The sequence below is a fragment of the Leptonotus elevatus genome, chromosome 10, assembly GCF_054856555.1.
Source record: "Leptonotus elevatus isolate MCC_2025b chromosome 10, RoL_Lele_1.0, whole genome shotgun sequence".
Classification (NCBI taxonomy): domain Eukaryota; kingdom Metazoa; phylum Chordata; class Actinopteri; order Syngnathiformes; family Syngnathidae; genus Leptonotus; species Leptonotus elevatus.
This window is the reverse complement of record NC_141248.1, coordinates 12177608-12202708: the sequence shown is the minus strand read 5'-3', so window position 1 is coordinate 12202708 and position 25101 is coordinate 12177608. Positions and strand designations below refer to the sequence as shown.

General features: G+C 38.9%; 3 protein-coding genes across 3 annotated transcripts; 2 read left to right on the top strand and 1 right to left on the bottom strand.

Annotated features, from left to right (window-relative positions):
• The first annotated feature begins 138 nt into the window (after positions 1 to 138).
• On the top strand, positions 139 to 14771 carry slc11a2 (solute carrier family 11 member 2). The gene is made up of 17 exons (XM_086086948.1): positions 139 to 293; positions 2994 to 3077; positions 4193 to 4332; positions 4430 to 4549; positions 4783 to 4902; positions 5406 to 5512; positions 5604 to 5674; positions 5747 to 5814; positions 5886 to 6041; positions 6529 to 6687; positions 6763 to 6849; positions 7811 to 7930; positions 8014 to 8163; positions 8288 to 8361; positions 8776 to 8929; positions 10099 to 10152; positions 13521 to 14771. Exons 2-17 carry the CDS (start codon positions 3044 to 3046, stop codon positions 13590 to 13592), a joined length of 1686 nt encoding a protein of 561 aa, XP_085943074.1. The 5' UTR covers positions 139 to 293; positions 2994 to 3043; the 3' UTR covers positions 13593 to 14771.
• A 1485-nt stretch (positions 14772 to 16256) lies between these two features.
• On the top strand, positions 16257 to 19145 carry cnpy2 (canopy FGF signaling regulator 2). The gene is made up of 6 exons (XM_086087519.1): positions 16257 to 16319; positions 16523 to 16637; positions 16723 to 16838; positions 17623 to 17820; positions 17953 to 18049; positions 18560 to 19145. Exons 2-6 carry the CDS (start codon positions 16532 to 16534, stop codon positions 18601 to 18603), a joined length of 561 nt encoding a protein of 186 aa, XP_085943645.1. The 5' UTR covers positions 16257 to 16319; positions 16523 to 16531; the 3' UTR covers positions 18604 to 19145.
• On the bottom strand, positions 18712 to 24413 carry LOC147167085 (uncharacterized). Its single transcript, XM_086087517.1, has 3 exons — positions 24290 to 24413; positions 24089 to 24192; positions 18712 to 23481 (listed from the first exon to the last, which is right to left on the bottom strand). The coding sequence occupies exons 2-3, from the start codon at positions 24169 to 24171 to the stop codon at positions 19977 to 19979; spliced, it is 3588 nt and encodes a 1195-aa protein (XP_085943643.1). The 5' UTR covers positions 24172 to 24192; positions 24290 to 24413; the 3' UTR covers positions 18712 to 19976.
• Between the last annotated feature and the right edge of the window lie 688 nt (positions 24414 to 25101).

Genomic DNA, 25101 nt, shown 5'->3' with positions numbered 1-25101 from the left:
AAGCGGTGTCTGACAAGTAACAACATTTTACCTGGCAGACAAAATCAAGGGATAATTTAGGTGGCATTTACTCACTGACCAATCGGGGAAGTGTTGGTTGTATGAGCATGCGCAGTGACTCTTGAACTAAAAGTTGACATGGCAAGATCCAGCAAGACGCAAATGTGCTTGAGTTCAACCTGATAACGCTGATTCTATTCTCTGACTTTACATTTATACCCATGGTGTGTATTGGATATCGGACGCCATTGCCTAACTACAATATTATAGACTGTTCCCTACACTATAATCAGGTATGGTTATTTTAAATACTGTACTTTGGTAAAGGTCACTTTAAGCGATGCAATCTAGGAAGCTAGCTAACACGGACGTAGCATGTGTTAGCTTCTGTGTTTTATATAGTCAACCTGCTATGGATTTTTTTTTTGTATAGGTAGTTAGGTATATGTATGATTTAACATGTAGAGTATTACATGTACAAAAAAAGACACTAATCAATGTGGGCAGGTTATTTTTACTTTACCTAGGGCATCAGAACGAGAGGTTACAAGTTTTGATAACAAAAAGTAACCCTACTTAAGGTAAAACCTAAATCCCCGTCATAATAGTCCATCTTCCAGTCGTCATTGTCACCATAATTTCTGTTTTGTATTCTGACCCGTCTTTCTTTTTTTAAACGGATTGTTTTTGAATAATTAGTAATCACAGCTGCAATTTCTGTACAGTTCTATTTATTCACCTTTGAACATTTTGTAACAACCTGCGTCATTACCAGTCATCCTGTTGACACCTCGATGGACCAGTTTTCCCCCTCTTACTAATAGCTCTAATCTTTCACATTAGTAAAGTATCAAACTCTCCATATAGTACCGGTAATGAAAGCTTGCCAATATCACCTTTCGATTACGATTTCGAGGATTTTCTATTGAATGAGGCAGCAGTGTTGAAATGGTTCTGCAGCAAGCCTTTAGAATTGTATGCTTGTCAACAGACACAACATATTGTTGTTGCATAATTTTCTTAGGTTAACCCCAGCAACACCCAATCTAATTATTTCTCTACTTGAACTCCTGGGACTGTTGTATTTTACCATTAGACGTCACTTGTTCGTTTGGGAGTTGTCACAGATGTGCACTTGTGATTGTAAATGCTGCCAAGTGCTGATAAAGTGCCTTATCTCTCAGTTACTTTTTCCCATTCAGATCAAAAGGAAGGTATTTGTCAATTGGTGAAAATTGATATTATCCTAATAAATGGCATACAGTGGTACCTCAACATCTGCAACAATATGCTCTGGGATACTGATCACTGACTTTCAAAACAGAAATTCCATTTGAGATAAAGGATTTTTGAACTACGTTCTTCCAGGGTCCAAACAGTCATCATCATAAAAAAAAAATTGAGCCGCACAGGCAATACTTTCACTCTTACTTGCTATTCGAGGTAAATTTGACACATTTCGACAGCAAAAAAAAACAACAACCAAAAACCTAGATGCCACTCTTTTTTTTAAATACTTCCCCAGCGTTAAATAACTACCCCACACACCCCACCCCAACCACCGGCAATCTCTAAATTATCTTTTAATGACCAAGTGCTGACACATACAACATTATGTTCTCCACTGGATTTTAGTGTGTGACATACCTTTACCCCTAGTAGACTATATTGGTTTTGTGCAGGCATGAAAATGTGTCACTATAAAATGATCTCTAATAAAAACTCAGTCCATCCAACTTCCAACCCATTCCTTGAATTCACATGTGCATTTGCTCCTGTTTAGTACTAAAGCATGTTTTAATCAGCCTATTGAGGGAAGTTTACGTGGCTCATGTGAGCTTGTGTGACCACTGGCCTCGAAAGAAATGACAAATGACTCCATTAGACAGCATCACAGGACCAGTCATCAACTAGTAGTCAAATGATTGGATCATCTACAGTGGACCTTCTAAGCTCAAACCAATTATGTCCCAGCGTGCTAGCTAAATTATTTATTTTCAGAATGCATTATATTCCATAGAAATTAACATTATACACTATACGGTAAAGACAAAGCCCTAGTGCGGATAAAGAAATCCCGTATTTGTATTTACTCATTTTTTCTCTTGTTTCCTAGCCAACTATGGGATACTGATTGTTGTCCTATAAAACTGAATTTTCGTAAAGCCCCCAAGAACTGTATGGAACTCATTGTAAATGCTATCACCAGAAACGTATCTAATAAGCCTGTCGAAGAAATTGAGTGTGTTGTCCCTTTTGTATAGAATTATCTATTCACTTGTTGCACATTGTCATTGAGCAAAATGGGGGGAAAAAAGACTCAGATTATCAACGTCATCATATGCTGGTTATTTACTAAAATAAATAATTAATCAAATTATTCAAGAAGTAGTCCTGCAAATCCAAACAGTGTCAAACAGAGTCACAAAATATTGATTGCTGAGGAAGTGAAACCTTGACTGGGTGGAGAAGTTTCTTTGTGGCATTTACCTCATGATCCTGCAGTCATGTGCCTAATCTGTGTCAGAGAAATGTTTCAAAGTTATGCCCTTTGCCTGGAATGGAATTTCATCCTTGGAGAGCTGACATCAAAGAATATCTTGTGTACACTAGTAGAGTATTTTATTTTATTATTTTTTAAATGTAGGAGGAAGGTTTCATCCAAAGTGGAAGGGAAACTTTTGCCTTAGTAGGTCGGTCACCCCAAATATTTTATATTGAAAAAAGATAAAGCGGAAGATGCAGGAAGTCAAATGATTGCAACATCTTCTCAAATGAATTTAATCACGATTCATGTCAAAGTCAAGCATACATTGTGTCCCCTAATCCTGCAACACCCTTAAAAACTGAAAATGTGGTGCTCTGCTTGACCACAAAACACAACTTTTTTTTTTTTTTTTTCAAAAATAGTCAAGAGATTTGTGCATTTTTTTCAGAAGAAATCTTTCAGGCTTCAGTAAAATATTCCGATTGTTTTGGTTTGTTTTTGTTAGGCGGCTGAAAGTCATCCCTCAAGTTCCCAGGGATCTATCGGCCTGCTCTGATGAAGGACCAGCAGGGTGGAGACCTCTTGCAAGGTAACAGATTACAACAACAGAAACATGAGCAGCATGCACGCACACGTATACAACTTGATATCAGAATGGCAGTACCGGTACTTCATTCTTGTCAGTGTTATGCCACAAGGGCTTGAAAAAAATATAAATAATTAAAGATTGAAATGCGAAAAACCTACAAAAAAAGTTGATGTACACTACATTTTCCAAATCAGTTCTTTTTTTCTTTTCTTTTTGTTTTGGTCTGATTTTGACAGTTCTATTTAGTGAAATGTATTACTGTACGAGTAACGTTAGGGCTAAAGTTCAATTAGTTCTATTTGTGCACACAGTGATATGTTGACACATTTCTTTGCAGCTCTGTCTTCCCAGGGAATTCTTTTTTGGTGTAATGTCAGAATGTTTTGACTTTTAAAAAGGCTGAGTTGAGTCATTTAGTGTCACCGGTCAGTCAAGTCCACATTGTCCTTTGGGGCTGGTTGGTGTCATTAATGAAGGAAGTAAAGCAGGAAAGTAGAATACTCACTTTAACAACTTTTAAACTGACATGAGTAACTTTCCCCTTGTAGTTAGTTTTACAATGGCTGTTTCTGCTCATTAAAGCAAATGTTTAATCCAGAATGTAGTCATACTTTACACTTACTGTATGCATATGTCAGCTTTATGCTTTATGTTTGGTATAAAATAATCGCGTTCAGAATTGATCATTTTCCCACTTCGTTAACAAAATCGCTGTCAAACATGTTTAGAATCAATTCGATAAATTGGATACAAATGGATTTTGTATTATTAAACAACAGAATGCGCATATGAGGTGCAAGTATTATTTTTGTCCACTTGGGGTCGCCATCCTCATATTCCACACTATAATATCTGTGACTTTTAAGTGTGTGTGGCTTTAGAAGGTGGAGCCTGGCCTGGTGAGTGTTGTGGGAGTCATAAAATGATCGTGTCGAGTTGACTGTTGTGTGGTCAGGATCGCGGCTGGCTGTCAATTGGGGCTGTTGTGTATGAATGTGCGTATCATGTGTTTATTTTGTTCAGTCAGCCAAGTACATAGGTGACTGTGTCTACGGTATGTTTGACCACCTGTGGGCGTATTACAATAAAATACTGTTTTCTGTGTGTTTTCTTAGAGGACTCTCCTCAAGACAACGGGGACACAGAGACCAACCAGTACAGCTCTATCACTCCTCCATCCTCTCCTGCAGACGTAGATGAGCCCTTCTCCACATACTTTGAAGAGAAGGTGGCTATTCCCGAAGATGTCAACCAGGTACTGTCTGACTCAAATAAATGGTATTTCATTGCTCATTTACTTTGCAGATACATTAATGAAGAAAAGTCACCTGCTCTATTCACTTGTTTTTCAGGTATTCAGTTTTAGGAAACTCTGGGCTTTCACTGGACCCGGGTTCTTGATGAGCATTGCTTACTTGGATCCAGGGAACATTGAGTCTGACTTGCAGTCTGGAGCAAAAGCTGGATTTAAGGTGAATGCTTTGAAATTGTTCATCTTGAATGTCTCGTAGCTTAAAATGCTTCATTGTCAATGGTGTGATTTTACTTTGTGATTTGCATGCCTGTAAATAAACAGGGGGGGGGGGGGGCAACAAAAAGTCCAATAATATTGGAATCCTGTGAAAAAAGTAGATTTTATTTTCAAACCATTTTGCCCAGCCCAAACTCCATCCAATGAATCTCCTGCCGATCTTCTCCTCCTCAGCTCCTATGGGTGCTGTTAGCAGCCACCGTCATCGGACTGCTGTTGCAGAGGTTGGCAGCACGTCTCGGCGTCGTCACGGGAATGCACCTGGCAGAAGTCTGCAACCGGCAATATTCCACTGTGAGCATCCATCCTCCTGTTTAGAACAACAATGGCAACATGGGACTTTTTCTTCTTTTTTTTTACCCATATACAGAGACTACCAGGCGTCTAAGATAGGCTTTTATTAATCAATGCTTTATTAAAAGAGAAATGCACTTTTATAATAAATGAATAATAAACACTTATGATTATATTATTTTGTATAACTGCCTGTTGTATATTACAGGCTTTCTCACAGCGTTTTATTAGCCCGGTGGCGCGCCAGACTTTCACTGTATCTACTATGTATAATTGTAATTGATAGGCAGGCGTTGTCACAATGAAATCACTTTCTGTCTTTTTCATTTTTCTGGATTTTATTTTATTTATTTCATTAAAATTCCCCTTTTCCCTCCATGTCAGCGAAATGTCAGATCGTTCTTTAGTTTTTCAATCACTGATTTTTTGGGGGGTTAGTGGTGAAACTGTCTAGCAGTTTTTGCTCTAGAAGGCTATGTAAAATTGTGCATCCTTTCCTACAGGTCCCACGAATCATATTATGGGTAATGGTGGAGTTGGCGATTATTGGCTCAGACATGCAGGAGGTGATTGGCTGCGCAATAGCTCTCAATCTTCTCTCTGCGGGCAGGTATCTAGCATATCTTTACTACTACTACTCTATGAAAATGAAATATTTTTGTTGTGGTTGCTCAATATCACATTTTTCCTTCTTCCTGCAGGATTCCTTTATGGGCTGGAGTGCTCATTACCATTACAGATACATTTGTGTTCCTCTTTTTGGACAAATACGGTATGTGATGATTTTTAAATCAAAGCTTTCAGTCGAGTGTGCCCTCATTGTTGACATTGATCCCTGTTGTAGGCCTGAGGAAACTAGAAGCTTTCTTCGGCTTTCTTATCACTGTAATGGCTTTAAGTTTTGGTTACGAGGTAACTTTTCTCCTCATTATTCGACCAAGGCTATCAACAACATTTTTAACTCTTTGCTCTTCTCCCTGTAGTATGTGCTTGTGAAACCAGACCAGGGGGAGGTCCTGAAGGGCATGTTTGTGCCGTATTGTGCCGGATGTGGGCCCACGCAATTGGAGCAGGCCGTTGGCATCGTAGGCGCTGTTATCATGCCGCACAATATCTACCTTCACTCGGCTCTGGTCAAAGTGAGAATTGTTTTTATTGCGTCGGAATAAATTATAAAGAATTCTTAGGCCAAAGCATTAATAGCTTTGTTTTGGGCCCCATTGTGTGGCATCTTGAAGCAAGTTGAAGTGAGTTCAGGCATCCAGTAGAGATAATACTCAAGAGTAGTGGTAGAGAGAGTACCGGTAGTCAAAAGCTTTTTTTTTTTTTTATGAATTCTTTACCATTAACCACATTCCTTTTGTATAATATAATTTAATCTAGTGTTGCTGAAGTAAACTTGCATGTACTGCAAGACTTTAGGGAAAATATGCATTTACAAATATAATACTTTTTTAAATTGAATCTGTCAGAGAGGAAATTTAATAATGACACAGTATTGCATATGTTACATTATTGATAGTGGCAACCCTGCTGGTATCAGTGCTTACTAAGAGCGTTTTAAATGACTTGTTTGTGTGAAACTAATAAATAATATTAACTCTCATTTATTTCCCCATGCACCAGTCTCGTGATATTGACCGTCGAAATAAAAAGGAAGTGAAGGAAGCCAACAAGTATTACTTCATCGAGTCGACCATCGCGCTCTTCATCTCGTTCCTCATCAACGTCTTTGTTGTAGCAGTATTTGCCCAGGCCTTCTACAATAAGACCAACAGTGATATGGTAGGTGTACTAAAGTGTATTTAGCAATCAGACTGAAAGTACACTACAGTATTCATATTTATTTTCTGGTGGCAGAACCGCGAATGCAATGCAACCAGCATCCCTCACCAAGGTCTCTTCCCTGACAACAATAAGACACTGGAGGTCGATATCTACAAGGGGGTATGTCTGCTTATCAATACTTGGTGTAAGATTTTTAAGAAGTTTAATTATAGGTCAAAGTAAGCACATTTATTTCCACTAAATAACAGGTAACCTCACACAACTCTTTGCGGAGGTAGTGTCGGTCATAATTGGAATATTAGATGGTGCCTTCACTTTCAAATGCTGCTTGGTCTATTTTTTGTAGAGAAAAAAAAAGTGACTTTGTTGTCAACCCAAACATGTTTTTTCCAATAATGTGTTCTATGCAGCCCCACCAGTCTAAACATGCAACTGAGAAAAATAAAATATGAAATATGAGTTAAGCAGCAAAATGCAGCCTGTTTTTTTCCATCTTAGTGGGCGGCCATTTTGCCGCTTGCTGTCACTTGAAAATAACATCACCGTTGCTCAGGTAACGGCCAATCACAGCTCACCTATTTTCTGGGCTTGGTCATGTGATGTTTGCAAGCTGAGCCGCGATTGGTCGTTACCTGAGCCCCGACAACTGTGATGTCATTTTCAGTCGACAGCAAGTGACAAAATGGCCGCCCCATGAGCGATATTAATCCGAATACCATGTTTAAACTAATGTCGTCTCATAAAAAATTAAAGCAAATTTTGGACTGACTTGGCCTTTTTAAGAGACCTCAAACTTTACCAAAGTCTGAATGTTGTTTTGTATATGACCTTTTAGCAATTAGCAGTTAGCAATTAGCAAACTCAACCTTAACTTTGCTGTAAACCACCATTTGGCCCTTTACTGAATTATAATAGTATGTTTTATGTTGACTTAACAGTTGAGTATACTTAAATCACCATTTTGTTTTAGGCACAGCTTACAGTGACAGTAGTGAAGGCACTTCTTATTCTGAACTTACTTGTTTTTTATTATTATTATTTTTTCCTGATTAACGTACTTAAGTGCATTGTGAAAAATACGAAATATATCCATTTTTATTTGATATCACTTGTTATTCAGGGTGTGGTTCTGGGCTGCGTCTTTGGCCCTGCCGCGTTGTACATCTGGGCCATCGGCATCCTTGCAGCAGGACAGAGCTCCACCATGACAGGCACCTACTCTGGACAGTTTGTTATGGAGGTACGTTTGCGTGATTGCCGACAATGTAGATCGAAACAAAGAAAGACAATGTGCTTATGTTTTCCCCCTCACTATTTGGTAAGGGTTTCTTAAACCTGCGATGGTCTCGCTTCGCACGAGTGCTGCTGACGCGTTCCATCGCCATCACGCCAACGCTGCTGGTCGCCATCTTTCAGGATGTGCAGCATCTGACTGGGATGAACGACTTCCTTAATGTGCTGCAAAGCATGCAGGTCTGACTCGTTTAGGAACACTTGCAAAACCTGCTATATTTACTTCTTTTTTTTTTTTAAGTGCACGCATATATGAGATTTTGGTACAGGATGTATACAACTAATTCTGCTTTTCGTCCTTCAGCTTCCTTTTGCCTTGATCCCAATTTTGACCTTCACCAGCCTGACGTCCATCATGAACGACTTTGCGAATGGCTGGTAAGTAAACTACGACTGTCTACAAAGTGACTAACTATGCTCTGTTGACAAAAGTTTTGTAACAGTATATCACGTGAGCACTCTTTCACCTAATGACAAATAACTCTGAGGAATAAAAAAAGAACGAATTGTTGCTCTACTTAAATATGGCCTGGGCTTAAAGAAGAAGAATTTATTTTGTAGTGTACATTTGACGCTGCCATGCAAGCTGTGAACATCTTTAAATTGTAGCCAAGTGTCATTTTCCTCAGTTTTGTTTCAAAATATTTGATTAAATATTTACAAAAAAATGTGAGGGGTGTAGGTCATCTTCTGTCCAATCCTTCGGGCGTCAAGGCAACTTTAGCCAATATTCCGTATTATCCATGTACATATCTAACATCTGTAATGAAAGTATCTTGTTGTTTCCTTCAGGTTTTGGAAGATCGGTGGTGGCGTTGTCATCCTGTTGGTTTGTGCCATCAACATGTACTTTGTGGTGGTTTATGTGGCGACTCTACACAGCGTGTTGCTCTACGTCCTGGTCGCTCTGCTCTCCGTCGCCTACCTGGGCTTTGTAGGCTACCTGGTGAGTTGGCTTCCTGCTGCATTATTCAACAGCTAATTAGTTTTGGAGTGTTTTACAATAGAAGCTTGAAGATTTTTGTGCCACTAGAGAGAAAAAAAATTAATGGCAGGGTTTGTTTTTTGTGTGGAATAACTACCATAAAGTTGTACAATGGTGTATTAGGGCCACATATAATTATTATTTAGTTTAGAGGGTGGGGTAATATTCTGAGAAATATCTCACAAATTTGTGACTTTATAAAGTGGCAAATTTGCGAGTTTATTTCTATAGAAGTATTTGCCACTATACCCCCTCTAAAAAATATTTATACGTGGCCCTAATATGCCGTCATCAAGTTTTTCAACTTAACTCATTTGCTCCCAAAAACTTATAATTACATTCTATTTTAATTGTTTTAAGTGTCTCAAAGACTCTCAACTGCAAAGAACGGTTGAAAAAATGGCAGTTATTACACAACCGGCCAGCAGGTAGCAGCAGAGCAAAGGAGATCAACCAGGGCCATGTTGAAAAAAAGCTATTTTACTCAATTGCTAAATAGATTTGTGAATGATGAGGAAATTTAGCTATATTCTAATGCTAATTGCTGCAAAACGGAAGCTGATGGGAATATACTTTTTTTTCCTGATGAAAGGAGAGAGAGGGACTCTAATCTTTCTTTTGGTAGGTTCCATGTTTTTATAGCAATAGAACACAATATTCTGTGGGCCTTGCAAAATCAGTCAAAATCCAGTAAAACAGCCGAGAGTGAAGGAGATTGCTTCAGTGAAAATGGGTAGGAGTGAATGAGTTAAAAATGCAGCTTATTTGGCGTTTTTTTCTCTATTCAAGGAGGGTTGCGTTCTCAGCTATTCTCAACTTTTCCTTAACGTGGCAAAATCAGTTTCATTGTTTTAGTTTTTCAAGGTGCTCTGTGTTTATTTCCTATAGTAAGGTTGACATTTTTTCCTCTTGTTTTTGTGTGTTTAATATGCATGTGGAAAAATGTTCAGATTCTTCTGGATTTTTTTTTTTTTACACATTCAGTTGGTGTGGCTTATTTACCATAGTGCTCACATTTTGGACCACATTTTACAGTAATGAGCAAGCAAATAAACAGTGCTCAAAACAATCACATTCCACTCAATGTCTTTTTCTGCTATTTGACTAGTCTGTCCTGTCTTTTTGTGCAGGTGTGGCACTGTTTGGTCGCCCTGGGGGTCTCCTGCCTGGACTTTGGCAGCAGGGTAAGCAATCGACCTGCTGTGTTCATAGAGGAACAGTCTGAGTGCGACTCCTAGAGATGAACAGCAGCATTCCTCTTTCTTCTGAAGACTCTGAGCCCTGTACTCAACCGGGACTGTTGGAGTTTGTCGAAGCATTTTCCCCGTCTATCTTTCATATTATTCTCGTGTCGGACCGACCGGCTATCAGAATCGGTGTATGTAAAGTCGACATCAGGAGAGTGTTCGACTTTGCATGCCACTATATAAATCCACTTCTGTATGAATCTAATTTTAGAAAATCGACAAGGTTGAACACAATCTGTTCCAAGACGCTGACTTTACAGGTTGCACCGTGTTTGCTTTCATATGGCAAAGCGCAATTAATACTACATGTTTATTTTTTTAGTCAAATCTTTATATGAGCTGCAAAATGTTCAGCCAGTATATTTACATCATGAAATTGTTGCAGTAGTCATGCTGAATAGCCTTGGAGTGAAGACCTCAAACTGGGGAAGCTGACATCATTTAAAAGTTTCAACAAACTTAAGTTTGTTGCTTCAGGTCAATGAAGGAGGCACAAAATGTTCACACTACAGACAGTTGCAGTCATAGATAAAAAGCAGTGAATGAGTTCAATGACTGAAATTTTACAAATTAATTAAAAAAAAATTATAGGCATCCCAGTCAAATATCAGTATGCTCCATCATGTCAAATTAATCCGATGCAGTTGAGTCACTGGATTTCTTCACGTTTATTTGCTGCATCATAAGTTTGTTTCATATGTAAAAACGGAAAAGTCCGAATTGTTTTGCCAAATAATATTCAGAATAATTGTTTTATGATATTATGTAACGTGTTCAAGGCACTGAAGGTGAATGTTTGCACAATTATGCTTGGATGATTACATTTCATCACGTCTTGTTAGATTTCAAGTCAGAGTATTAATCAGTGACAGTTGCACTGATCCTTTATTTAGTGTGTCTCTGAGATAACTGTTTTCATGAAATTGCTGATTTATTACTCAGTAAAAGGGATCAAATGTGAGAGGTCATACAAAGTAGTCCAAGTAGATAAAACACAACCGGGTGAACTATAGACACTTCATACGAACGACCAAGTTTCATGCCACGGAATGGCGCCTGATATCTTTATTTGTGCATCCGTGGTAAAAATGTCTTCTTTTTTTTATCTCTTTGCTTTTTTTTTTTCACTTCTTTGTCTTTTTGATATTATGATGAATGTTGTATCCACATTTTAATCTAACATTAAAAGTTAAAATCCCACTCCATTTGTAACATAATTTGCATTTTATGTTACAATACACTATAACATTTATACCGGTATATGCCTCAGTATTCTTTACATTGCTTTGTGTGTTTCAATCCAAACCAGTTAATGGCGATGCGGCATTCAATGGGAAGGAATCTGCAATATTATCATGGGAGTGCACATACTGTACTAAAACATACTTGTATGTATACTACATATTATACTGGTAAAGCAGAAAGAGCATTGCAACGTAGCTGCAGCTGAAGGTTTTCGATGGCGTGGGATTTATAAAAACATCTCTGCACTCCGTTCCAACTCGGTCTACATTGAAATAAAATGAAGCACTGGATGAACTTAAAAAAAAAAAAAATCACACTTAATATTTAAGCTTTGACTCATGCAATAATTCATTTAGTGCAACCGGATATTTTAACTTTTAAACCAATTTCATAAGGTGGGTCAAACCATTTGTTTAAGATAGTCTGGAATTAAAGTAAACTGTCTTTATTGCTTAAAGCAACAACAACAAAACTCCTTTCAGATTGACCTGAAATCTTTTACTTCATTTAAACTCTTTTTGAATGTTGTCTCAAATTGAGATTTAAACTTGTTATAGTTTGATGTATTTTCTCTTACTCATTACAACCATTTCACACACATTTTTACCTTAAGTCAAATTAGTCTTCACGTAACCGACATTTTCAGAATATGGGAGAAAACCCGAAGTTCGGGTTTGAAGCTCACACCCCCGAAACTATGATGCAGATGTACTCAGCTATTATTGCCACCATCTGGACCTGTGTAAAATTGGGTTAAGCACAATTGCTTGTTTTGACCTCAAACACATTCCTTTATAAACACATTCTTATTTATTGTTCAATGAAAATTTGTATTGCTAAATGTGTGATTAAAATTAAGACAAACAGTCCTTAAGTCCACTTTCAACCTTAACACAACTATATGAAAAATGAGGGGGGACAACTAAGATCATGAATTAATTGAACAATAAACAATAAATAATAATGTAGTCATTTCATTTATATGTAGTGCATTGGTGGTTGACTGGTTAGCATGTCATCCAGACGTAGTTGGTTCAAGTCCCAGCTCTGTCCTTTCTGAGTGGAATTTGTGTTCTAAGAAGGTTAAACATAAAGCAAACTTAATTATTCGTATTTTTGACCCCTTGAAATAATAAATTTTAAAAAAGTAATTAAAAAAAACTTTCATGAAGTTACTTATGTGGCAGTATTATTTTGCACACATGACAGGTGCAGTGGTGTAGTTGAAATCTAACTGTTTTCAAGCTCAGATCAAAGCTCATCATCACGATGTTACTATAATCGGCCAACATTTAGTACATTTTGTACAAAAACTAAAGCACGGTGTTTAGTACAAAACACACCCTATTTTTTGTTTAGCTGACAAATATTTGTGTTTTTAATGAAATTCATCATAAGATCAGTATTCTAATTTTAAAAGGATTACCAAGTGTTTTCAAAACGGCATGCCATCAAGCACATCATTGTGATTCGTTTTCTTTCTTAAAAATCTGTTCCCTCCTTTTTATGTTGATGCACATTCGATCTGTTGCAGAGAAGAAACATGAATGCAGTGTTGCGTACATTTGTTGTCTTATTTGTGTCCTTTGCTTCTTGACTGAGACCCACCATTTGTTTAAAAATAAACACCAAGGACTGCTTACATGGTGTCTTATGTCTGAATTCTAAATTTTAGCTTCATAAAATAGTGTGCGTGGTGTGAACTACTCTTTTTGCAGGACTTTCCCGGGTTATATGAGGAAAGGTGAGCACCCTCAAATCACGAATTCAAATCACCAGTCATGTGATTGATTATCCTCCCTCTCCTGTTTTTCAAAAAACACCACTTTTATTCTGCAGTCTTCACAGATGCACAAATGGGCCCAAATAAGTGCAATGTTAACATATTAACGTACTTCCTTATGTGTTGCTCTCTTCTGCATTTACCATATAAACTTACAAATTGATTGCTAACAATAAGAATAATCATTAAGGAAATCTTTTTGGATCAATTACCTTACTTGAGCCTCCAAGTGCACCTCACTGATGAAATGTGCTTGTCTTCTTCCTCTCTCCTGCAGATGGGGCTTGCACGGCACACGGATATTTATTTACTGAATGACATGGACGTGGACACTATGATCGAGCGATAGAAGACGTCGCAGGTGGACAGCACACCGTGACGGAGGTCCCAACACAGTCTGGGACCACTGTAGCATGGCCAGTATCTTTGCATCTTCACCTGTCAGTGCCTTCCACTTTCCCTTAAAATGTCCGAGACTGTTGTTGTTGCTGTTCAAATCAAATTCCTCTGCAATGTCTGCCAAGGTTCTGATTGCAAGAGCCCATGTTGCACTTTTTAAAAAAAAAATTCCTTATAATTATGTGAATAGAATAAATAATATGTAACAGAAGAAGGTACCAAAAACTCCACTGCAAAACAAATATTTCCTTAAAATATAAATTCAATTATTGTATATGGGTCAGACAAAAAAAAAAAAGAAGACTGTTGTATTATGTTAGTAAAATACCAACAAGTCCATATACACAAAATAATTGATGTTCTTGAATTGTGTATTTATCTACAGGATTAATATACTATCTTTTTTTGAGGAACATTTTCAAAATTATTTATACTCTTTCTCAATGTGCAGTGTATATTCTAAATGTTAAACACAGTTCGGCCTGAAAAAATATGTTTCAAGGGGAATTTTACTCAGAATTTTAATATGAATAATTGTGCGCTTCACTATATTCATAACAGAAATATTTAGTTACAATTAAGATGTCTAAAGAAAATAAGTGAATAGATTAAATAAGAAAAATCCCATACGAAAAAAAGGGATTTTGGTGTGTGCCATGTCATCCCAATATTGAGGAGTTAGCTTTTTATTGTATTTTATTGAATGTGTGTCTATCAGAGCTAAGCGCACATGATGTACAATCTATAATCAGTTGTACACTTCAGTGTATTTATACATGTTTAATATGACATTTTATATTATAGTACTTTTTTTTAGTACTGTATGTCTAATTTGTTGAATGCTTGTTTCATATAGGGAGCCTGCTGAATATTTAATGTGGTCATCTCGTGACCACTCTTACGTTGGTAATTAATATATTTGGTAATTTATGATGAGTCCACTTATTTATGTGAAGTGCATATTTGTAAGTGAAGTACTGGGAAACACTAACTATGCTGAATATGAGAAGGCAAGTAGAGTTTTACATTGTGGGCGGTAACATTCGCTGAACCGCTGTTATTCTTTATCATGTGGCCTTTTTTTGTTCGATATGCTGGAGCACAAAAGTGTCAGTGAGCCGATTTATAATACCTGCTGGTCAATACTTGATCATTTTCAAAAAAAACTCATACATGTGTGTTCTCCTGCACTTCACTGGCATAATCAGAAAGTGGGATGAAATGATTGAAACCTCACAATGCAGCCTGGTTAAATAAGCTTTGTTTATTTAACTAAATCCTCAGCTGCACATGTCTTCTACGGTGCCTCCACCTGTGTGCCTTGCATCTATCAGCAGAGCACAAAAAAACACATCTTTCTGCAGGTTTGACTACAAGACCAAATATTGTCTTTTTTTTATGTATCCCCTTTTTTTTTTGCCTTCTAGCTTGATTTTGCCCTGGTATTTAGAAGGAAAAAAAGTGTGGTCTGTCCCACTCAGTTGGTGCATAAATGTTAATTCCAACTGGAATCCAATTTACATGTTCTTAGACGAGAAAAGGAAAAATAATCTTTGTGTTGAACAACCGATTTGCACTTAAAACAAATGCCAATGTGTCCATGATAAACTGAATGATGGAAGACCATATATATGATTCGCTTGCTGACCACATCATATTACATGATAAACCAGCTGTAAAGCCAAGGAACTGACATTGTTTTTTAAATGATATAGTTTTATATAATCACAGTATTGAAACTACTGTGGTTCCCATTTTTTTTAAACCATGTTACATTTATAAATGTATATCTTGTGTTAGGTATTTTTGTAATTTAATAAACATGAAATATTTTTTTGGTGAATTAAACGGTCTGTTGTCTTAACTCTAGCATGCTCAAGAATGTTACAGAAATATGTTTGCAGTAAAACATGAATTACTATTTTGCCATACACACATTTTACCTTCCCCAAGATCTCAACCGCGGATGACTTAATCTACCTCTACAAACATATTTTTCATCATCCGTTGAGGTTGGGGGGGGGGGGGTCACTAAGTGACAAAGAAGCAGAAAGTAGAGATGTTGTCTGTTGTCAAATGTAGGGATTTGAAGTTTTAAAAACAATACAGAGTACAAATTACAGACAACTGAAAAAAATATTTAAGAAGTTCTTTGTTACCTCCCACCACTGGACAGAAATAATATGAAAGTAGAACATTTAACCTAATTTGAATAGCAGTAACTATATTCTGTACAAAGAAGTGCATTATGTAAACTTACTGAGCCATAAGGATCCAAAAATGTATAGTGAGACATAATAATACAGATTTTACTTTGTAAAGTACCCGAGAGCGATTTTTTTGTAAAAGTATAAGTACTACAGAAGACTATTAGTACTTGCGTAAAAGTCTAAAAGTGTCTGACAAAAAGTAATTTCATAGTAATGAAGATAGCTGGAGGAAATAAAAGTAAAAAAGTTGATGGGAATAACACAATACAACTACAGTAACATTGCCAGACCGCTTTTCAGCATCATTTAGTGGGAACCTGTGGACTATTTTGTATTTTGAGCATGCGTCACCCCGGCCACATGGGTCGCTGTCTCCCATATTGACGTGTTGCTGTACATTTGCTACGTCACCACATTTCGTCGAACAAGATGAGCGTCCAACTCTTCCAAATCACCGCAAGCATCTAGTGAGTTTCATCCGAACTTTGTGTTTCCACCACACTTTAAATGCATACGTCAGTAGCGTTCGCATAATTTGGGGCAGGTTTTCTCACAGATATGCTAGCGTTTGCTAAAAGGAAGCCGGCTAATTTCTTCAGCATCGTGAGCGTTTCTGCTTGATGTAACGTTAACGTCAGCCCCCTGTCGTGTCGTCATTATTGTATTAAAGAGACGCAACATGAGGCAAAGGCAAGTGGCTCTCCTGCTTTCAACCTGTGTGCTCTTCTTCCTCCTGCTGAGCTCCTGCCAGGCAGCCAGACAAGGACAAGACATCCGATGTGGAGGTTGGTGCCTGCCAGCGCCTGACATCCTTTATGAATGGGCCATTGATATGTGCAAATAGAGAGTAAATGCATGTACCCACCTCAGCTTGCAGGGCTCTGGTGGACGAGATGGAGTATGCCATCTCCCAAGTTGACCCCAAGAAAATGATCCAGACAGGCTCGTTTCGAATCAACCCAGACGGCACGCAGTCCATCAGGGAGGTTAGTTAGTACGTTGATGGGTGGGCAAACGTGTGTTATAGTCATCTCATCTTTTTTCTCAATTTTTCTATAAATTGCATCAATCATGGCTTTTCAAGGGATACTTGACACATTGAGTCATTTTCAACAGTAAGAAGATTATATAATATTTTGTCTATAATATAATGTGATGTCATTATTTTTCATTAACAATTAGTACCTTTAAAAACAAAAAATTCCACTTGCTGTCGAATGAAGATGACATAACCTGTGCTCAGGAAACAGGTAACTACCAATCATGGCTCAATTGCTGACCAAACCCAGAAAACAGGTGAGCCATGATTGGCCGTTGCCTATTCCCTCAACACAGGTGATGTCATCTTCAGTTGACATCAAGTGGAAAAATATGTTTTTGAAGGTATTAATTGTACATGAAAAATAATGACATTATCAAAATTAATTCTGGACAAAATATTTACTTTTTACTGCTAAAAATGGCTCAATGAGTAAAGTATCCCTTTAAACCTTTGATATTCAGTTTGGTAATAGGACGTAACCACAGTTGTTAGCTTTTGTTTATTATCAAAGCCTTTTTTCTCGGGCTCGGCATTTGCGCAGACTTTGATGCGCAGATCTGGCAGCGGCGACCTGTCAGTCAAGTTACAATGTAAATGTTGAAAACATTTTATTTTGAGGGGAGCCATGAAAGAAATGTGAAATTATATGAAACAGAAAATTCCTAACTTCTCGATGATTGTAAATGATCATTGTAAATGCAATGGTTGTGATCCACATCTGTCATCAGGTTCCTCTGGCGCGCTCAGAAGGAAACCTCCTGGAGCTGCTGGAGAGCGTGTGTGAGAGGATGGAGGACTATGGCGAACACGCAGACGCCACCACCAACAGGAAGTCCTACATTAGGGTCAAATCTCGCAATGGTGAAGCCATGGACCTCTCAGAGGCAACGCTGGACTCGAGAGTCACCGGCAGTTTAAAATTTGCGGTATGATTCTCTGAAGATTTTTGTTGTTGTGGTATTAGTTTTTACATTTTAGTTCCATCAAAGTTCATCATTGAAATGACTATACTGTGAATTGTGCTGCGTGAAACAATGTGTCTTGTCGTTTTGCGGCAGTGCGAAGCCATTGCTGAGCAGCACGAAGATGAACTCGTTGAATTCTTCTCTCATGAGACTGAAAACGTCAAAGACAAACTTTGCAGCAAGCGGACAGGTACATGTACAAATATAGCTTTTCAAACGCAACAAAAGCTACATCACACATTTTATATCCATTCTAAATGTACAGTAAAATATTTGTTTTCATTTTTCATATTGTTATTGACATAAAAGTTGAAAAGTATGTTAACCTAATACAAATAACTTTTAGTTCATTGATAGTAATTTCATAGTAATGGGTAAAATAAGTTGACGTTTAAAAAGATGTACTGTACTGTAAACTGGAGTGTGAAGTATTGATTTGTTGAGATTATTTTTCTGCCACTAGATGGCATTAGTGTTTCATGTTGTACATCAGTGACATTACATGTAACATATTTGTATTTACATTGCATATACATGATGACTTATGATGAGTAACATTGTTTCTATTTCCAGTTTTTCTTGCGTGAAAATTGTTTTAGAAATCCTAACCAATTGATGGGAGCAAAATGTGCTCAACTTTATTAAGGTTTCCATTGTGTTATGTTTGACATTTTATTTTATCACTGCATTCTAATTGCAGACCTTTGTGACCATGCTCTGAAAATCCCACATGATGAACTTTGACATCCTCACGCCATGGCTGCAGTCTCTCCTCTGCGGATAATGGCCGGTTCACGCCATGGCCGTGGCGACTGAGGTGAAAGATGTAGTCTGTATAAAATTCCACAAGATTTCAAATACTCCGAAGAAGTTGCATCACTCATGGAGAATAAGGGGTTTGTGTTCATCCCTTATATCTCTACCTCACAATCAACAGTATCTCTCTTTAATTAGATTATCAGACTCTTAGTTGCAGGATTTTTCATACGGTACACTGCCTGCTTTAGGATACTTAGATAAAAATGAAAGATAAAATATAATCCTTTGAGATGTAGAAAAAATTCCCTCCTAGGTTTTCTGTGATTATGGGACTTTTCTTCCTCTGGTAAATTAAGCAACTAAGTTATGTATGTCTGCAGCTTGTACCTACCCGAGAAAAAAAAACGTAACTGTTGAATACATTTCACAAACTGTTCACACTCACCAAATATTTTGCTGTCATTTTTCTACTATTTTCAACTGTATGAACAACCACATTTTTATATAAACTTTGTCAGATTTCTGCATCTGCTTTGCCGTCTTTCTTGACGAGAAAGTAATCTATTGCACGCGTTTATGGAAGAACCTACAACGACGTTTCAGTTTCCATTTATGAGTGAAAATGACAGTGCAGGAGCTAGTTTGTTTATATTTTCACCTGTGACTTTATTATAAGGACATTGATGCGTTACTTGCAAGTTGTCACCATTATGTTATATCTGAGAAACATTTAATTCATTCACTGCCACTGACGGCTATAGACGTCAAAAATTAATTTGAACTATTTCTATTAGTTTAACATTTTTTCCACTTTTGTTAACAAGAGTATGAAAACCTAGATTTGTTTTGTGTACATTTAGAACAGATATAAAATTTGTGATTAATCGTGAGTTGACTAGTGAAGTCATGCGATTAACTACGATAAAAAATTGTAATCGCCTGACGCTCCTCATTTTTTAATAATCTTTTCTTTCTTTTTTTTAATCGCGTCAGGCGATTAAAATTCTTAATTGTAATTAATTGCATGACTTCAATAGTTAACTCACGATTAATCACAAATTTTACATTTGTTCTAAATGTACACTAATTTTTTTTCTAGGTTTTCATACTCTTAACGAAAGTGGGGATTTTTTTTTTTTAAAACTAATAGAAATAGTTCAAATGAATTTTTGACGTCTATAGCCGTCAATGGCAGGGAATGAGTTAAAACTTCTGAAGTCTGCTAAATAAGCTACCACTTGCAGGTAAAGACGTTTCTCATCCTAACAAGAAAACATTCTCATTAGAACAAGAACGTTTCTCTGTATGAGAAACATTCTCATTAGGATGAGAAACGTTTTCACCATACTGTAAGTGCACTACTTGTCCTCGTCTTTAGTTGTCAAACCGTCATCCACAGTTTGGTTCTTCTCACTCTGGTCATATTTTCTCTCATCTCCGTCTTCCTCACATGCAGTGTTATGTTGAGGTTCAACCAGGCAGCACCTCTCACCCTTCTCCTCTGTTTCTTCCACATCGTCCTCATCTGCTATAATAACCGTGTCCCCAGAGTCATGGCTGCTGGTGCTACTACAAGACTGCGTGTCCTCCTCATGCGAGGGCTGTGGCATTATTTGTGCAATCTCGGTGCCTTCTAACACCCCAAGTTCCTCAAAGACTCCCTGCTCTAAATCAACACTGGCACTCTCAGGATCCCAAAACTCAAAGACCTCCTCTTCTTCGTTTTCAGAATCAGGAGCTGTATGTTTCCTGATGCGATTCACGGCGTCCCACAGGGAGTTAGGGTAGTCTAGTTCTGATCCTTGGGGGACACTTCTATTTTCCTCAGGAGGAGGCGGAGTAGGAGATGAAAACAGCAAGGACTTTTCTGGATAAGGTGTGCAGCCCATCAGAAGATGGTTAGAGAGAGTTTCAGGAAGTTCAACAGGAGAATCGTGGTTTTGAGCTGAAGGGCAGGCTGATTCTGTTCCTGAATGAGTGGCAAACTCTTCTCTTGACTGTTGTGGTGGAGGGTAAATTTGGGGTGGAGCCTCATGGTTTGTGTCAGCAGGTAAGGAAGGAGATGATTTCATAGTTGGTAAAATGTCACTCTGACACTCTGCCTGTTCCTCAAGATGTGTAAAATCCTTGTTGTCCTCAGACGTCTCCGCATTGGTCTCTTTAGGCTTGACATCTTCTACTCCCTGGTCCAAAGAGCTGACCATCTTCTCTTCACTTTGTCTTGGAGTCACTGTTTCTGAACGCTCATCTGAATCATCGGTCTTGTTCTCTTCTTCAGTCTGAATGCTAAGAAGTTTCTGCTGAGTCGGATTCGGGTCTAGAAGGTCCATATTAATATCGATGGCCTTTTCATTGCCTGGCCAGCATTCGAATTGCTGTTGTGCCACCAATTTATCTGTCCCATTCATGGGAGATTCCTGAGGGACGTCACAGAGCTCGCTATGCTGTGGCGATTGTCCTTTTTCAGCTTGATCTTCCTCACAAACCTCCATTTCCGACATTGCCGGGGGAGTTACTACATCAGAAGGCGGAGTGGAAGGGACAGTAAAGGGAATTAGAGGTGCCACATGTGGCAATGATATGGTTCCCGGTTGAAGTGTCCTATCTGCTATCGGATTAAGAGTTCCTGACTCGGCATCTGGAGCTTCGTCAATCTCAGACTCTGAGAAGCACGAGATCGACTGAACATCTAAAGGTGACTGCACAAGATTAGGATTGGACTCTTGGACATCTTTTGAGGCTCCAACTAAGAGAGGATTAGAAAGGACAGGAAGTTGAGTGGCATCATTGTTATGTTGACTCTGTTCAGGGTTGGCCACTTCTTTAGTGGACCCACCTGGAGGAACTTGCATCATATCAAACTGATCTACATTGTTTATTCCAGATTGGCTGCTAGTCTCATTTTCCTTAAACGCGTCAGACACCTGCTGTTGGGATCCAGAAGAGTTATCACGATCAACATTCGGACCTGTAACCTCATCGCCAGACAACCTTCTTCTCCGTTGGTCTTGCTGGTTCTGTGACTGCTTGTCCTCGGTGGTCTTTTTCGACAGCTTCCCTTCCATTTCACTTTTGTTCACTCCAGGTGAATCTGGTCCCTTGTCTGCATCTTTCATGGACACATCAGGAAGCGAGTTTGCATGAAGGTGGATACCGAGGATTCGTTCCGCTCGCTTCTCCAAAGATTCTCTCGCCGCGTTTTCACACTCGCTCTCAAGAGTCGTCGTCTCCGCATGGTATGGGTTGAGGCTGTCCGTAGGCCTTTTGTTCATTGGCAAGAGGTTTAATTCGTGGTTTAGATCACAATGCAGCTCTTGGCTAAGAAGACTGCAAGATTGGCCAGAGGAGGCGGGACTATGTTCTGGACTCTGTTCTGGACTATGTTCTGTGTTCATAGTGGATCCCAAGAGGTGAACGTGTTCCTTCTTAGGAGACTTAATGAGTTCCATTTTGACAACAACGCACGTTGTGTCGATCACGAGGACATCTTTCCCCCCCTCGGTTTCAGGACCTTCCTTGATGTCGAGTCTTCTCACTTCCATGCCAAGTGGACTCTGCGTGAGGGTCCTTCTTGTGAAACTTGGCTCCCTCCACAAAGGATATTTGGCGGACACAGGTGGTACTGACTGAGTGGCATCATTTACGTTTTCTTTGAATGGGCCTTTCTTTGGTAGTTCTTCCTCTGGCAGTCCAGTTTGAATGCAACTTGGCGTCATCTTTCTTGGTTTGAGGTCGCCAAAGGTCAGGGCAGACATCTGTGCGACTGCCTTGTGGTCTACTTCATCTGCCACCTTGGATGTTTGGATAGTTTCACGGCTGATGGGTGAGCATTTTCCAAGTTCTGTGCTCAAAGTGTTTGCTTGGTCACAAGGTGCCATGGGTGGGTGTTCTGTTGGGCCTGCGATCCGAGACACTAAACAGAAGATGGTCATCCCACCGGTCTCCTTGCGTAATCTGAATTTCCGTCCTTCGATCACTTTTGAGGAAGATTCCTGGATTATCTTTGTTGTCTTAACTTGCGGCGATATTTGTGGACACGTCAAAACCTTGTGGGCCGGATTCCTGTGTCCTTCAAACCCTGGGCATGTATTTTGCTTTATGTCTGGTTTCCCTTGTGTCTTCTCCCCCTGCTCCCAACTGTGAGGCATCGCTGGTGAACCTCTATGCGGGCTGTCATAGGGAGGAGGTGCAACATAACCAGGGGGCTGACTAAACATTCTCACTTGGATCCTTCCTTTCGCGTCCACCACCTGGCTCGCGTCCGGGGCTCGCGGTGGACTGTAGGTCTGTTCCTTGACTGCTCTCTCCCACTGTCCTGGATCATCTCTCGCATTTGCACATTGTCCAACTTGCTGCATTGCCGCCATGCAAGACTCGATCCCGGTTCGTCTGTTGTCCAGCAACCCATGGGAGGCCCCCCTCAGCTCTGCCTCTATCCGCCTCCTTCTCGGAAGGGAATGGCTGTAACGGGCAGCCCAGGCTTCCAGCTCTCTGTAGTTGCTGATGTCCCTCTTGAACGACTCCCTGTAACGAACAGGATCGGAAGGCTCCCACCGCCGTTGCCATCCCTCTCTTATTTTGTCTCTCTCGTAGGCTCCCACCACCTGTCCAGCTGTTGTCGATTCTCTGGCAGCATTCGACTCATAATCTCCCATGTTGACCTGCTGCGGATGTTGACCCCACAAAAATCGGTGTCGAGAAGTAGAGGCGCACCCCTGTGGCTCAGTCCACTTGGTATGATCCAGTAGCGTTCCTCCTGTTCTTGATCTAGGTAACGTCCAGTAGCTGGACTCTCTGACATGAGTCCGCTGCTCTTCATGGTTATCTGGAGGGTAACGCGTTGCCTGATGTCTGTCGTAATGGCTATGTGGATATGAAGAGATGAAAAATGGATCACAACGTGTTATCTTCCATATTTTCTCACACTGCCTGATCCCAAAAAAAATGTATGACATTGTCACACCATCAGATCACTTTTTTTTTTCAATCAACATTCGAGTTGATTATAGAGGCACAAAATATTTAGTTTTTACTACACATTAGTTCAGTTATTTATTTTTTTGAACTTGTATGATAGTTAAACATGTTAAAAAGCATATTTGTATTTTCAGATGCCATTTTGTTATCAGCATAAAAATATATATATATGAAAAGTTTACTTTAAACATGACCGGCACATAATTAATAATGATGATCTGGCCATAGTTTGATGATTAATTCTACTGACATTATTTACAATTAGAAAATTAGTTTTGATTGTAAAAAAAACTTCTTTTTTTTTTGCTTTAAGATTCTCAGAAAAATTATTGGCCTACATCTATCAAATGAAATAACTATTACATTAATAAAGCATGCAAGCAAATATCATCAGGGCAGTCTGCACATATTATTTTACAATGTCCCAAAATGCAACAACGCAAACAAATTAAACAACACCAGGCAATTTTACTTACTGTATGTAAATACTTACTTAAGTGAATAAGTTCTCCCAGGAACTGTATCATATCTGGTGTACTGGGGCAGCAGCTCTTTATTCTTATGCCATAAATCCATAATGTGCTCAGATTACTTCATCTAAAATATAAAGGAAGAAAACATCTATACATTGAATCAGTTATTACATTTTAGGTTCCGTTATTTAAAAAATATATCTTATTATTATGACACATACCTTCAGACAGTGATTATAATTTCCTCTCTGCTTGTCAAGTATGACATGAGAGGTCCAAATAGAATAAACCTTTTAAAGAGGGGGTGGTGGTCAATCTCCCTCCCACTCAACACACACACACTCCCCCGTCACCGCCCTCATTTTATGCCAGCAGGTATTTTCAAACAGCTCAACTGAGACCACAAAAACGGGCTCAAACGTTGTCAAACCAACAGGTTCAGTTTTTTTGTGTTAATTTTTTACATATTTCATGAAAGCTGCTACGTTCCTAACATTTATACAATGTTGACGTGACAGAAGCTACGTGGAAATGGTGGGATCAATTGCTTTGTCGACTCGATTGTAGCACACGGCGAGAAGGCCAGCGGATGCCTCGCCTCCCTTTTCTTCGGAACTCCGCAGCGTGACAAACAGGCTTTCCTTTGTTGAACGGAAAGTCAGTGCATCAGCAGAGTGAGGGAGAGAGCGGATGAGGCATCGGGAGCAGACGGCGGGCCAGGGGGCCGAGCAATCTGTTGATGTTGACAGAATAGTTGGTGGGGATGGAGGGTGATCATTGTAAATGGGTGTCAAATGTCGATTTTTTTAAAAAGAAAGAACATCACAACACAACCTTGGCATACAATTTGGAGAGTAGATCGTCTGAGTTTCAACACTTCAAAAGTCAAGTTCGGAGTTGCAACTGTCAGAGGTCGAGCATCTGTATTTCAAACTCAAATTCTGAGTTTTCACTTTATTGTGGGCCAGATGATCGACCAGCACGTCTAAGAGAGATCCTGTGTTTTTTTGCTTCGTTCAGTGCGTGAAAAGAG